Raw genomic sequence first — 14,565 nt, 5'->3', positions numbered from 1 at the left:
TGGGTTTTCTTTTGTTTGGTCGGTTGGTTGAGACAGTCTCACCAAGTAGCCCAGGCTGAACTCAAAGTTGGGATCCTCCTGCCTCTGCCTTCTAAGAGAATTCCAAGCATTCCTTTAGGAACCCAAGCTCCAGAGACTGGTTGAACCTTTGGCACTCCTGAAAAAGAGGCCCTGTTTTCAGCCCTGTTTCACAACCACAGGTGAAAAGTATACTATGAATTCTGTCTTTGGGAGCAGAGTTTACTTCTTTTTTGTTTGTTTGTTTGTTTTTTGTGTTTTTTTCATATATTTTTATTGTAATTAATAGAAGGGTTATATTATATTCACCAGATAGAAGGTGCATTACTTCACATACATTGATACCCTTTCTCATGTCTTAGTCAGAGTGTACTTCTTAAACAGCCAGGCAGATAGTGAGAATCAGGAGTCTGGATAGAAATTTCTGTAGCAGAATATCCCTGGATAGCCCATATAGACTCCAAATCCTCTGGAGAAGCTGAGTACAAGTCTTACCAGGTACGGTAAGCTGGAAAGAGGAAGCACTCTGCCCGCTGTACTATTGGCATTCTGAGTTCAGAACTAGCTCTAGTTTCCTTGATTTCAAACCCCATATGCTTGCAGCCACAGCTGTGTTTCCCAATGTGAGTTCTGACAGTCCTTGCTTCCTGCCCCACACCCATCTGTGTCCATACACATGTGGAATGATGTACACTGTGGCCTTGGGGGATTCTTTCTACCAGTGGACATATTTCACAACCTACTGAAAATACACAAATGTGAATGATGGGGCCATTGGCCCCAAGCTCTCTGTATCACACAACCCTCACCTTTCCTTCAATGCTTATTTATAATAACCACTGCATAACTAGCGTGCTTAATAATGCAGCTGAGGAAACAATGCGTTCTACCTCATTTAATATAGAATGGGTAGGGAGGAAGGGAGGGAAGGATGAAAGAAGGGGAAAAGGGAGGAAGGAAGGAAAAAAGGAAGGAGAGGAAAGATGGATGGATGGATGGATGGATGGATGGATGGATGGATGGATAAGTGGGTAAATGGATGAAAAAGGAAGGACACATGGGAATCATTGGATGGATAGATAACTGGATGGATGGATGGATGGATGGATGGATTTTTAGAGGCTAGGAGAATGGATGGGTAGGTAGATATGTGGTTGTTTGGATACATAGATGTGGGGCTGTGTAGATGGAAGGAAAAGTGTCTGGGGTTGGTTTGTGAATGGCAGGTGGATGGATAGTAGCTTTAGATGGCTAAAGAGGAGAAAGGGTGGGTCTGTATTCTTGAGGGAATAGGAATCTGGAAAGTGGAGTGCAGAAGATGGGACTTTCTGTTGCAGGGAGACCAGAGTAAAGGTAGACAGAGTAAAGGGGAGACAGAGCTCTAGGGAGGAAGAATTCTGTCAGAAGTTGCCGGATCTTTGGTGCTGGTCTCTGGATAGCTTTTCTGTTCCTTCTCCCTGTTTTCATATACCTCCCTGGCTTCCATCCCCTTCTCCTCCTTCCTCCCTAGGTATCTGTCTCCTCCTCTTCCTGTCTATCTCCTAAGCCCTATCTGGCTGCCCATACAGCAGTGTCTGTGTGTCTGTATGCCCGTATGCCTGCTGAGTCATTAAAGTTACCAGATAATATTTTGTTTCCCTATTTAAAGCTTAACACCACCCCCCAACTCCCGCCACATTCATACATTGAGTCGAGCATTTTACTTTATTTCTTCTGTTCCCAACTTGAATTGTACATATAAGCCGTCCTTGAGCAACTTTTCTTCCCCTGATTCTAGAAGCCCAAGGCCACCCCATTCTGGGATTCTTTTACTTTGCAGCTGATGCCTGGCGAACCAGGAGCCCAGAGTACAGGAAATGCCTATTGGAAAGAATCCTGGGATCTTGTGGGCCATAGCTGTCTCTATCTCCACTGATACAGTTTCTGAATGTGCCCGGGAGCCCAAGACCAAGTGTCAGAGGAGAGTTGCTGTGTAGGGAGAAATGGTTGAATGGAAAACTCGTCTTTCTTTCCCAGTAATTGTTTTGACATGAGTAGTAATTAGCCAACAGCTGACAGACCAGAACTGAAGAGAGAACAAGAGACTAGATTAGGGGCAGAATGCCCGTGCATGAGATGGGTCCTGGCTGCTTTTAGTGCATTGGGCTGTGAGCCCAGCGGGGCCAGGGCAGCAGCAGAAAGCAGCCTACTGAGGGTGTACTTTGAGGGCCTGGGAAGGAAGAAATAAGGGTCAGGAACACAGCCATTGCCCACAAGGTGCTGGAGAGCAATCTTGCTTTACAGGGATTCAGCATCACCAGAGATAAAGACCATTCCTGTTCAGGTAAAAACAGCTCATTTCACTTTTCATCATCAGGCTGCATTTGTATGTTTTCTTTTCCTTTCTGTGGTGTCTTTGTTTGGTTTTTAGGCTCAGGGTAATGTTGACTTTGTGTATTGACTGGGAAACTTGCCACAGGTTTCTATGCTGGGGAGACAGTTTCTGAGTGTTCCTTTCTTGAGAATTTGAACAGATTACCCATCATGCCAAACTGGATCCAGGGCCTTTGGCAGGGAGGTAACTTTTCAGGTTTTACTCTTTGGGGGGGGAGCAATTCTTGTGTTCCTTAAAACTGTTTTGATGATTTGATTGTCTTGGAAGGTTTGGCTTTTTATAGTACAGAATTAGAAGCAAAATGTTAGTGAATTTAATAAAATAACTCTACTGTATTTATCGTGCAATGTATTTTTCCCCCTAATTCTTAATTCTGACCATTTGTAGTTACTCTTAACTTAGGCTGGTTCATCTCCTTTCTCTATTGTGGTTCTCCCCCCACACTATTAATTGCTTAATTAATTAATTTCTATTGGTTTTGCTTTCTTCTGTTTTTATTTGTTTTTTTCTTAATACCTTTTGCTGAAATCTTATTTGAATCCATGTATTTCTATTCTTCTGGGTTTGGTAATAGGATATAATTAAGGCTGTAGATTCTGCTTCCAGTATAATCAGGCTTTAACCTGTTTATACTAGTTAATATTTCTTCTTACTTTCTAAATACTGTCCAATAATAGTATTAAACTCTCTTTTGACCTGACATTATTTCTTAACTTTCCAAGTATTTGGGGCTGGAAATTGGGAACCTTATGAATTTGTTTATTCGTTCATCATTAATCTCATGGCTAATGATGTCATCTTCATGCATAGGACAGAACATTTAAGACATCTTTTAAACTGAATTATTCAGCTGGATTCCTTTGGCTCACAGCTCTAATCCTAACTACTCAGGAGGCTGAGATCTGAGGATCATTGTTCAAAGGCAGCCCGGGAAGGAAAGTCTAAGAGACTCTTATCTCCTCATTAACCAGAAAAAAGAAAAGAGAAAAGAAAAAAAAAAGCTAGAAGTGCAGTTGTATCATTAACTTTGAGCATATTAGAGCATTAGCCTTGAGCACAAAAAGCCCAGGCCTGAGTTTAAACCCCAATACTGGCACAAAAATAAATCAATTGAATTGTTACTCATATCTTGCTCATCCTCATGCTTGTCTATCAACCAGTCCTAGACCAAAAGCAAAGTACGGAGGTTTTGCATGATTGCCTTTAAACTTCACCCATTTTAGTTATGTGTGATATATTTGATGTATCTTTTTTCTACTAGTGACATCATGAAGCAATTCAAAAGTTTCCAATTTTGGAACATTTTGGATTTCAGACTTTTGAATGAGGGATGCTTAGTATGTGGTTATTGTTGTTTAGGCACTTCCTCCTCTGCTTCCTGCGGCAGAGCTTTCTGAAAAAGAACTGGAAGGTGGACATCAATGTGTCTGTCTTCCTCTATTTCCATGCACTGGGTCAGCCTCTGGAATTCCTCCACGCTTGCTCTCCCATCCTCCAGAAACTCCACAAGCCTGAGGACCACAGAGAACAAAACAGCAGCCTCCTCTTCCTGTCCTTCCCATTTCTAGTGAAGTATCTTATAACACAGGCCCCTTTTGTAATTATCACCTCATTAGATTGTCCCTGCAACAAAGCAGGTATGAAGAGTAAGAAGAATTACCCCCATTCTTCAGGTACAGAAGCTGAAGGGAAATGTTGCCCTAATCTTGTGGAACCTTATACTGGACAAGAGCCAGGCACAGGTCCCAGGATGACGTCATGATACCAGAAGCATTCACAACCAGGTGCTGGTGACTTACACCTGTAATCCTAGCTACAGCCAGAGCAGGAAAGACCATGAGACTTCCATCTTAAATGAACCAACAAAACACCAGAAGCAGAAGAGAGGGTCAAGTGGTAGAGCACTATCCTTGAAGGGGAAAAGTTAAAGGGACCAATGCCCAGGCCCTGAGCTCAAACCCCAGTAGCACAAAAGAAGAAGAGGGGAAAAAAGAAGAAAGAGGAGGAGGGGAGGAACCACTGGGGGCTTAAAGTGACCATGATGGGAGAGTTGATGCTGCAGAGAGCAGGAGATGCTACACAAAGGGTCTCCCCTGCCAGTAGATGAGAGAGTTTATCTACAGATAGTTGGGGTGTGAGTGAGTTCTCCAAAGGGTACATATTCCCTAGTTGAACTCCATTTTATTTTTACTTTCAGGAAAACTGGGCTTCAGGAATCTGTGTGTATGATCACCAGTTATTAGTTAGCAGAACCAGATTTTAACATAACCAGTAAACCCAGAGCTCTTTACTGTTTCATACAGGGAAAATCCAAAACCTTTGAGCACTCACATGACTTTCAGAAAACTTTGGATTTGAGATATTTGGATTAAAAATACACAACTTATGCCAAGTCTTCACTAATATTTTACAAATCCTAAGTCTCTGAAGTCTGAAAACATTTTTTATAATGTGCCAGGACATTTTTGTAATGTGCTTGAACTCAGGACCTTTAGCTCTCACTTGGCTTTTTTTTTTTTGCTCAAAGTTTATGCTCCACCACATGAGCTACACCTCCACGTCTAGCTTTTGGGTGGTTTAATTGGAGTCGCGTGGATTTGTCTGTCCAGGGCTGGCTTGGAACCATGATACTTAGATGTCAGCCTCATGAGGACTTGGGATTACAGACATGAGCCAGAAGCTCCTAGCTTGAAATCTGAAACAAACTGGATCCCAAATATTTTGGAAAATGGGTGCTCCGTCTGATAGCTACCCCATAGTGCTCTGGGTTTGAACCACTGGATGCCAACAACTTCAGCTTCTGCCGAGCATTCCTGAGGAGAAACTCGGTCTCCCAAGAGTTTAGTACTCTGAGTGCTAGGCCTTAGAGAGAAAGATACCCCCAACTCATTTCTAACACTGCTGCCACTGAGCATTCCTGCAAGAGATGATGGCAGACACGCAAGACCTCCCCACAGCCAGGGAGGAGGTGGGAGAACGGACTCCGGCGGCGGAAGTCAAGGAGGTCTTTCTGGGCCCACTCAGCATCTGAGCCATGTCTCTGTCCCCGCAGTGAATGGATACCACGCATCAGGGACCCCAGCGCACCCTCCAGAGACTGCCCACATGAGTCTCCGAAAACCCACCGGTGAATCCCAGGTAAGGGGTCCCGTTAGGGGAGGCAAGGGTAGGGCAGCTGTGAATGTAGGCCCAGGAAAGGCTTGTTAAGGATGGGTACACTGGGGAGCCAGAGGGTTTAACCCAGGTCTGTCCCTAAGTAGACGATGAGTGAGTAGACAATTGGAGGACTGCAGTTAGTTTTCTGGAAATCGAAGGTGGTTTGGAAGAAGGGCTGAATGAGATGGGCTGACTGGAGAGTCTAGATTTCCACCACTCAGGATGGGAGTGAGGTGGGCCTCTGCTCTTTTCTTTCCCCTTCCTGCCCATCCCCAAGTTTTCCCCAGAATGATACTTTTTTTTTTTTTGCCAGTCCTGGGGCTTGAATTCAGGGCCTGGAGACTGGAGCATAGTTACAAGGCTAGGGCTCCATTTCTGGATTTTGATAATAAATAAGTGATGAGTCACACAGGCTTTCCCACTTTCAACCACAATCCTAGATCTCAGCCTGAATAGCTAGGATTACAGATGTGAGCCACCAGCATCCAGCCAGGAATGGAACTTGATTCAACTTGGTCATCTCAGTGCTTAGCCTGCATAGGTATAGCCATCAGACAGAAATATCTGGGAAGATGTTCTGGCTCATTCTTCATCCTGGGTGACACTTGTGCCAGGGCACAAGGTGAGTGTCCCTCCAGGATTGTGCACGAGACTGTAGAGGCACAGACCAGTAAAGTGATTCCGGCAAGTTCCCAAGATGGCTCAGGCCAGATTACATTCCATGCTGGGATGCCACATCCTCCGGTTCTCAGATTACATTAAGTGAAACTGAAGACTATTCTTGCTTACTGTCCTCACAGATGATCAAAAGGATACTTCCCGTCTTGATGGTATTGAGGTTTGAACTCAGATTTGCCCTTGTTACACAAGCACCCTGTGTAACAAGGTAATTGAGCCACACCTCTGGCCCTTTCTACTTTTGTTGTTTTTAAATAAGGTCTCACATCTCACTCATTGCTAGCCTGGACAGCCATCCTCTTACTTAAGACTCACAAACAGCTGGTATTGTGCAGGCATCTACCACCATGCCCAGCTCAAGAAGAATTTCTTAATGAAACCATCACATCCCACCACAGGCTTTTCCTGAAATCAAAATGACGATGCTAATGATAATTGGTGACAATGATAATTAATGATAACACCAGTGATATTGATGTGCATAATAGCTGTTTATGTAGTGGCTTTTGTGTCCCAGTCAGCAAAGGACCCTATATTCTGTTAGAGCCTCAACTAAAGTGTGACATTCAGCTTCAATTCGAGTGTTGGGTTTTACGTGTTTACTAAGTTATCCTCTTAAGAGGCTGAGTCAATACTCAGGTTCAGGTCAGTCAAGTCTGGCAAGGAATTTAGATATGAGCGTTACTAGGACTTGTGTTGGGCCTCTTATTAGAGTCTGATCCAGGAAGCTCACACGGAGTGTTTGTTTCAAGACTGCCAGGGATCAAGCCTGAGTAATGAGGATCTAGGCTCAGTCAACACACAGGGATATGACTGATCTCCTAGTTCCCTACTCATGTAACCCATCCTGAGTCAGACCTGGCTCAGTATGCTCACCTTTTTGTGGAGTCCTAAAGAACCTCTTTAAGCACAGCTTCTGTTGATCTGTTGGAATGTCAGCTCATTGGTCATCTGACTTGAGGAGACCAGTTTTGGATGTGTCTTCTGCTAGGGGTTAACCACAACAAACCACATGGCTTCCCTGAGCATCATGAAGAGGAATGCTGGAAACAAGGTGCTCATTCATTCTTCCTTCCCTGATGAAGCATGATCCTGATCTCCACTTTTTTAAAATGAAGACCATGAATTTGGTCTAGTGGAAGAGTGCTTGCCTAGCATGCACAAAGCCCTGGGTTCAGTTCCTCAGTACCATATGCACAGAAAAAGCCATAAATGGTGCTGTGGCTCAAGTGGTAGAGCTCTAGCCTAGAGAAAGCTTAAAGACAATGCTCAGGCCCTGATCTCAAGTCCCAGAACAAAAAAAAAGAAAAGAAAAGAAAATGTAGACAAGCCTTATTAACTGGCTCAATAGTACCTTTGATACAAGAAGGTCTTTTTTAGCATCTGTTTGGGTACTATGTTCAGGGACTGCGTCCAGCCAGACAATGGCATTATATGGCCATAAAAAAATTTTAGCAGTTTTTTTCTTTGTTTCTTTATTTTTCTTTCTTTCTTTCTTTTTGTCAGCTATGGGGCTTGAACTCTGATCCTGGGCACTGTCCCTGAGCTCTTCAGCTCAAAGGCTGCCACCCTATTCCTGGAGCCACAGTGCCACTTCTGGTTTTCTAGTGATTAATTTGAGATAAGAATCCCACAGTCTTTAGTGCCCAGGCTGGCTTTGAACCTTGATCCTCAAATCTCAGCCACCTGAGTAGCTATGATTACAGGAGTGAGCCACTGCACCCAGCCTTTTTTTTTTTTTAGGAGCTGAAGACTGAAGTCAGGGCCTTGTATTTGTTAGGTAAGTGCTCTTCCACATAGCTAAATCCTCGACCCTGTCTCCCACAAAGAAAGTCATTCTTTAGGAGAAAATTTAATGATTTGGAGAAATGCTCATAGTTTAATATTGACCAGGAAAAGCAAAACAGAATCTGCAGATAGCTTATGTGTGAAGAAAAAAATGACTGGGAGAAAAATAAGCCAGATATGTATGGCTTGAACTCAAGGCCCAGTGTCTTTCCTTAGCTTTTTCTTTCCAAGGCTGGTGCTCTACCACTTGAGCCATAACTCCACTTCCAGCTTGTAGGTGGTGAATTGGAGATAAGAATCTCGTAGACTTTCCTTGTCTGGGCTGACTTCAAGCCACGATTCTCAGATCTCAGCCTCCTGAGTAGCTAAGGTTATAGGCATGAGCCACTGGCGCCCAGTGACATTTATGGAGGTATTACCTATGTCTGTGACCCCAGTTCTCCATCAGAGGACATTTAGGGATATCTAAAGATATTCTGATCCTACAAGTAGGGAGGGCTTAACTGGAATTTAGTGACTAGACACCAGGAATGTTGCTAAGTATCTCACAATAAACAGGACAGCTTCCTGCAGCAGAGACACCCTGCCTGGAAATATGAATCACACCAAGGTTGCAAAACCTTGGTCAAAGACCATGAATAATTTTTATTTCCTTTTTTCTGCAGATTTTCTCAAATGAACACATTTTGCTTTTTACAGAAGACAGACACAATTTCTTAAAATAAAATTAAAAAGCTGGAAGGGTTGCACTGTTACTAGGGCTTTGAGGAAGGCCGGCTCTGGAGACACTGATTGCCTATGCAGTAGTCCACTTGGATAATATTATTTTCTTGAGGATATTTTTTCTTGAAAATTGAAATCTCATAAAAGCAATAAAATAAAATACTATCAGTGGAGGGCAAATATACACATGCTGCTTGATTCCCAGAACTGTAAACTAGAATTCTTATTTTATTATTTTTTTTTTGCCAGTCCTGGGCTTGAGCTCAGGGCCTGAGCACTGTCCTTGGACTTTCTCAAGATTAGAGCTCTACCACTTGAGCCTCAGCACCGCTTCCGACTTTTTTCTGTATATGTGGTACTGAGGAATCGAACCCGGGTCTTGGTGCTTGCTAGGCAAGCATTCTACCACTAGGCCAAACTCCCAGCCCCAAAACTAGAATTTTTTAAATTTATTTTGTCTGTGTTGGTTGGAACTCAAGGCCTTATGCTCACTCACATTGCTTATTTGGCTGTTGGAACCATGATCCTCAGATCTTAGCCTTCCTGAGTAACTAGGCCTAAATAGACTGGAGTTAGGAAGGCTTGCTGCTTGCATTTACTACTGCTCACAAAAGACGTTTAAGGATACCCAGTACTCTCCCACGGGCAGGATAATCTATTCACCAGCATATGCTGTCAATCATAACTCATAATCATTACATCTAGTAGAAATCAACATCTAAGTAACTGAAGGGAAGGCAGGAATATGAAGGGGGGGGGGTGGATATGGCCACAGTCACAAAGCCCAAACTCACCAAAGATCTGGAAAAGTCTACTGGCTATCCGCCCTTGGAGCAGGCTTCTCTGAAGCAGGAATACCCCTACTACAGTGTACCATGGTACCCAATGACTTGGGTATCCAGCAGTTCCCAGGAGCCCTGGCCCTTCCTCCCATCCCTGGGAGACCTGGGTAGTGGAGGTCTAGTGCCACCCAGTGGACATTTAGCTGGTATGCAGCCTTCTGACTGATAGCTGCCTGGGTAATGGATAAATGAGCCGCTTCTGATTGGTAGAAGGACAAGGGATCAGGGCCAATAGTCCTTCCAGCTTTTGCAGAGCAGGTATTAACTGGTGCCATTCTTTCCTGACTATCTTTGCCCAAGTCCGTGTGTGGTCCGTCTTTCTTTAATGGTTCTGATCCCCACCCCCTTTCCCCATGAACTTCCTCAGGAAGATACAGGAGAGAGGAAAGGGAACAGGATTCAGGGCTCAGAAACTTATGAGATCCATCGAAAAATGGATTTCAAGGCGGAGAAAGAGCTAGGCTGCTGGATCTCTGCCATCCGTGCCCCCTTAATTCAAATTCAGTAACACACTTCTTTGCTAGGCACCCAGACACAGAACACAGCCCTTGACTTGGTGGAGGTAGATTACAGATAGGGACATGATCGTATAATTTGGGCAGAGAGGAAGGGTAGAGGGATTTTGTTATAAGTGCCAGCCTGGTGATTGTGGTGGTGGTGGTGGTGGTGGTGGTGGTGGTAGAAATATCAGGAATGGCTTTAAAAGGTAGAAGAGAGCAACAGCACTGAAGGTAGAACCAATAGCTGTTGATGCCCAGAGGCAGGAAGGAGAAAGATGTTTCAAAGACTCCAAGGCTATAGCTGGTGACTGAGGCCAGGGTGAAGACTAAGGCTGGGGGAAATCTTCAGGGGCTTGTCACAAGAAGCTCAGGTTTATATGATCAGAACTAGGGAGCCATGGAAGGACTTTCTACACACCAAAGGATATGTTTTGGGGGTAGGAGAAGTGGACAGGTTGCCAGCTAGAATCAAGATACCAAACTATGGGAGGATTTCAAAAATAAATAGAAGAGCCAAGTACCAGTGGCTCAGACCTTAGCTATTCAGGAGACTGAGATCTTAGGACTGTGGTTCACAAGCCAGCCCAGTCCAGAAACTTCATGAGACTCTTATCTCCAATTAACCAGCAAAAAGCTGGAAATGGAGATGTGGCTCAAGTGGTAGAATGCCAACCTTGATGGAAAAAGCTAAGAGAAAGCACCGATACCTTGAGTTTAAGCCCCAGTACTGTTTGTGCGTATACACACACACACACACACACACACACACACACACACACACACAATTAACCATCACAAATATATCAAAGGAGACATGCCATTGTTACACTTAAGAAAATATAAATTCAATAATATTATTATATGTGTGCATATACATCTATAATATATGCGATAATATATACACTATATATGTGTGTGTCAATATTCAAATGGTTCTGTTTTCTCTGGGATATCTGCTGTTTCTCCCTAACCCTGCCCCCCTCAAAAAAAAAACCTAGCTTTATGAGATGTAACTTAGACTCTTATACACAGCTAAAATGAGTATAATTTGGTGGGTTTAAAAAATATGTTGTGTAACCATTATCCCAATGAATTTTAGGACATTTTGATCTCTCGAAAGGGATCATCCCAAACCTCAAGCACCCGCTCGTCTATTCTGTCTCTGGATTCTCTTCTTCTGGACATTTCACGTTGAGGAAATCGTGCCGTGTGTGGTCCTTTGCAACCAGCTGCTCCATTCACACTGTTTTTGATGTCTGGGTTAGCACATAGATCAATCCCTTATTTCTCTCTGGCTTGGAAATGTCCCATTGTAAATAGACTATGTCGTGTGCGTGTTATCTCTTTAATCCCTCTTTGTCTAGGTGGGTTGCTCACATTTTATTTTATTTCATTACTCTAGTCTTTTGGTTTACTTTTTGAAGTGTGGGGGTCAGTTGTCTTGTGGGATGTGTGACCTACATTCTTGGGCTGCCTCTCAGGCTTGCTTGGGTAGAGGTGGAGTAGTTCAGTAAGGTCTCTTTACGGGGCTCTAGGGGTGTTTCTTACCGAATCTCTTGATCCCAAAGAAGGAACAACCAGATCCGAACTCTTGCTCAGCCTGGCTATTGCTGGCTTTCTCCTTGCCGGACTGGATTTATTGGTGCTCTGCAGGGTGCCAGTGGGCTTCTACACAGCGCTCTTCTTTCCTCATAGTTTTCCCTTTGATACTTCGAACATCTCTGGTGATCTTAGCCCAGGTACCTCTTGACACTGGAGCTTCCACGTGGTGGTTTTCTACTTCCTGGTACGTTTTGTTCTATTGGCCTCTCCTGAGATGAAATGTTCCTCTTTAGATCTGTTCAGTCATGGTCCTTACTCGTCCTGATGCTCAGTTGTCCCAAATGTAACTTACGGGAGCTACGTTAAGCTGGTTTCTACAGCTTATCTTCAGTATATTTCATCGCTTTTTGCATGTTTTCTTCCTCCTGGCGAAATGAGATGTCTTAGGTCTACTGTGGACTGAATTAGTCATTTTCCAAGGAGCCTAGGCCTGGGTTCCTAGTATAGGGAATAATACGTGGGAAGGGAGGGATGTACTTAGTAAATGCCACAGCACTGGGATGTCATTCCTTCTAGGCCTTTCAGAGAAGTACTGCAGGTGTGAGTGGGTGTGTGGGTGTGGGTGTGTGGGTGTGGGTGTGTGTTGTGCATGTATGTGAAGCACATATACTTAGATGAAGTTGGCTGATAGCACACAACTCAGGAGGAGCAAAGACACAGTCTGTGATCACAGTACACAAGTATCCATGGAGCATGCCTGTAATCCTTACTACACAAGAAGCTGAGTCCTGGAGGATCCAGGTTCAAGGCCAAAAACCTTGGTAGAGAGGTCCATGGTACTTTGTCTCCAGCTAACTAGCATAAAGCTGTACTGGAGGCATGGCTTGAATATTAAAGCACCAACTGTGAGCAAGTTCAATGATCTGAGGTCAAACCTCCATACTCACAAAAACAAGAAAGAGGAAAGAGGGAAAGGGAGGGAAAAGAAAAGGAAAATAACAACATATATACCAGGGCAGAGATAAGGGAGGGTACCCCTCAGTGGATGATGTGTTCTTGTCCTGGCTAAGGGGGAGGTGTGACTTCCCATTCACTGTCAATCTATAGTCCTGTATAGAGCTTTCCTGAAGCAAATGTTCATGAGTGGTGGGAGTCTTTTTTTTTTTTTTGCCTCCACCATGCAGACACCCTTGAGAAACAAGCTAGTACCCAGATCTCAAGATGGAGAAATAAGGTACAAAGTACAAAGGTTTCGGCTCCAGTCTGCCATTTCCTCCATTTCTCAGCCCATGACCTTGGGCCATTAATCTTCTGTAGGCCTCAGTCTGCCAACTAGACAAGAGGCCAGGAGCCTGTGCTAAGTGGATGGGGGCTGCCCTCAGTGGACGGGGCTCTTGCTGGGTATGCCTTCACTGTTGCTAGTCCTCAACAGACAAGAATTGACATCACAGCCAAGCCCCTACCCCTACCCCAGCCTGCCCTGAGCTCACCATACCAGTGACAATGTCATGTTTGTCCATGGCAGGAGAAGACTGCAAGTACCACAATCTACCCTTCTTCCTGCCATGTATGTCCTTGACTAGTGTTTGTACATGGAAGCTCCAGGCAAGGATTTCTGTCCTTGCCTCTTCTCCTTTATGACTGGTGACTTGGGCTCCAGCCATGGCTGCTTTCTTCCCCTGGCAATTTTGGCACGTGTCAAGGAAGAGAATGATGGCTTGGGAGGGTACTAAAAGAGTCAGATGGGTGTCCTGCTCCTTGAAACATGTCCTTGGAAGCCACAGTGCGCCATGAGCCTGATGTTTCCTCAGAGCCTGCTTGGAATCCCAGAAGATTTATTATATGCAAAGACTCCTTGATAGAAATTACTGGAGGAGGTTGTAATACATAGGTACTAATGGCTTATACCTGTAATCCTTGCTACTCATGAGGCTGAGATCTGAGGATTGAAGTTCAAAGCCACCCCAGGCAGGAAAATGGGAGAGACTCTCATCTTCAGTTAACAAGCAGAAAGCAGAAAGTGGAACTGTGGCTCAAGTGATAGAGCACCAGTTTTGAGTGAGAAAGCTCAGGGGCAAAACCCAGGTCCTGAATTCAAACCCCAATACACACACACACACACACACACACACACACACACACACACACACACACATTCAATGAGTAAAGCCTCTCGCTTCTGCATGGGAGGAGCTCTGGGTCTCCCCTGGGATCTGCTGTCCAGGACTTTATGTCACATCAGTTCACTCCAATGCACCGAAATTTGAAGGCCCACCAATCCCCATCCATCCATTTTATAGATGGTGAAAGTAAGGCTTCAAGAAGTTAGTGCCCTAGGCCAAAGCTTCAGAATTCTAGCCATAGTTTCTGGGCCATGACACTGATGGCCCCTCAGCTTTCCTTTTGCCAAGCTTTGCAAAGACATTTGTTTCCATGAGTTGATTTTCTTCACCAGATGCAGGAAGACTGGAAGGGATTGAGTCAAGCTATTTTGCCTTATTTTCTGTTTGTGTGGGGGTTCGGAGTGGATTTCCTGAGCCATGGATGTCCTCTCTGCTGCTCAACCTGCCCGGTGGTCCAGACCTGTGCTGGCCTGAGGAGGTGGGGGTGTGAGCAGTTGTTGGCTTCCTTGAGGCTCATTAGTGAAGTCCCTTCCTACTTCTTTGGGTCTTTATCAAGTTACTTACTTTACACTGCAATGCAGTGGCAGGGCCATGACACATGAGCAGGTCACTCCCCAGTGCCTTAGGGGGTCATTGGGTGGCTCAGAACTGGGAGACCTCTGCTGCTGACTCTTAAACAGAACTGCTAATGGACCAGTGAAAGTTGAAACTGTAATGTCATTGTAGCTGGCCATCCTTGCATTTCTCCACCTGCTCAGTCTTAGGACTTTAAGCAAGCAGGCATGGGCCTGTGGGCTTCTAATTCGTTGGAGTTCTGGTTC

The 14,565-nt window shown here is 44.5% G+C and overlaps 1 protein-coding gene across 4 annotated transcripts in view; it reads left to right on the top strand.

Annotated features, from left to right (window-relative positions):
* Gas7 (growth arrest specific 7) overlaps window positions 1-14,565 on the top strand; it is a 197,099-nt gene that overhangs the window by 150,774 nt on the left and 31,760 nt on the right. For 3 of the 4 annotated variants that reach the window (XM_090349529.1, XM_090349531.1, XM_090349530.1), the window contains exon 4: window positions 5,445-5,530. The exons of the other annotated variant lie outside the window; for it this stretch is intronic. In XM_090349529.1, coding sequence (XP_090205655.1) covers window positions 5,445-5,530 — 86 coding nt within the window. The remainder of the gene's footprint in view (window positions 1-5,444; window positions 5,531-14,565) is intronic. 4 annotated transcript variants of the gene reach the window in all.

The sequence above is a fragment of the Megascapheus bottae genome, chromosome 17, assembly GCF_031878675.1.
Source record: "Megascapheus bottae isolate mThoBot1 chromosome 17, mThoBot2.hap1, whole genome shotgun sequence".
NCBI lineage: Eukaryota > Metazoa > Chordata > Mammalia > Rodentia > Geomyidae > Megascapheus > Megascapheus bottae.
Note: the sequence above shows the minus strand (reverse complement) of the source record. Positions and strands in the feature narration are given on the sequence as shown.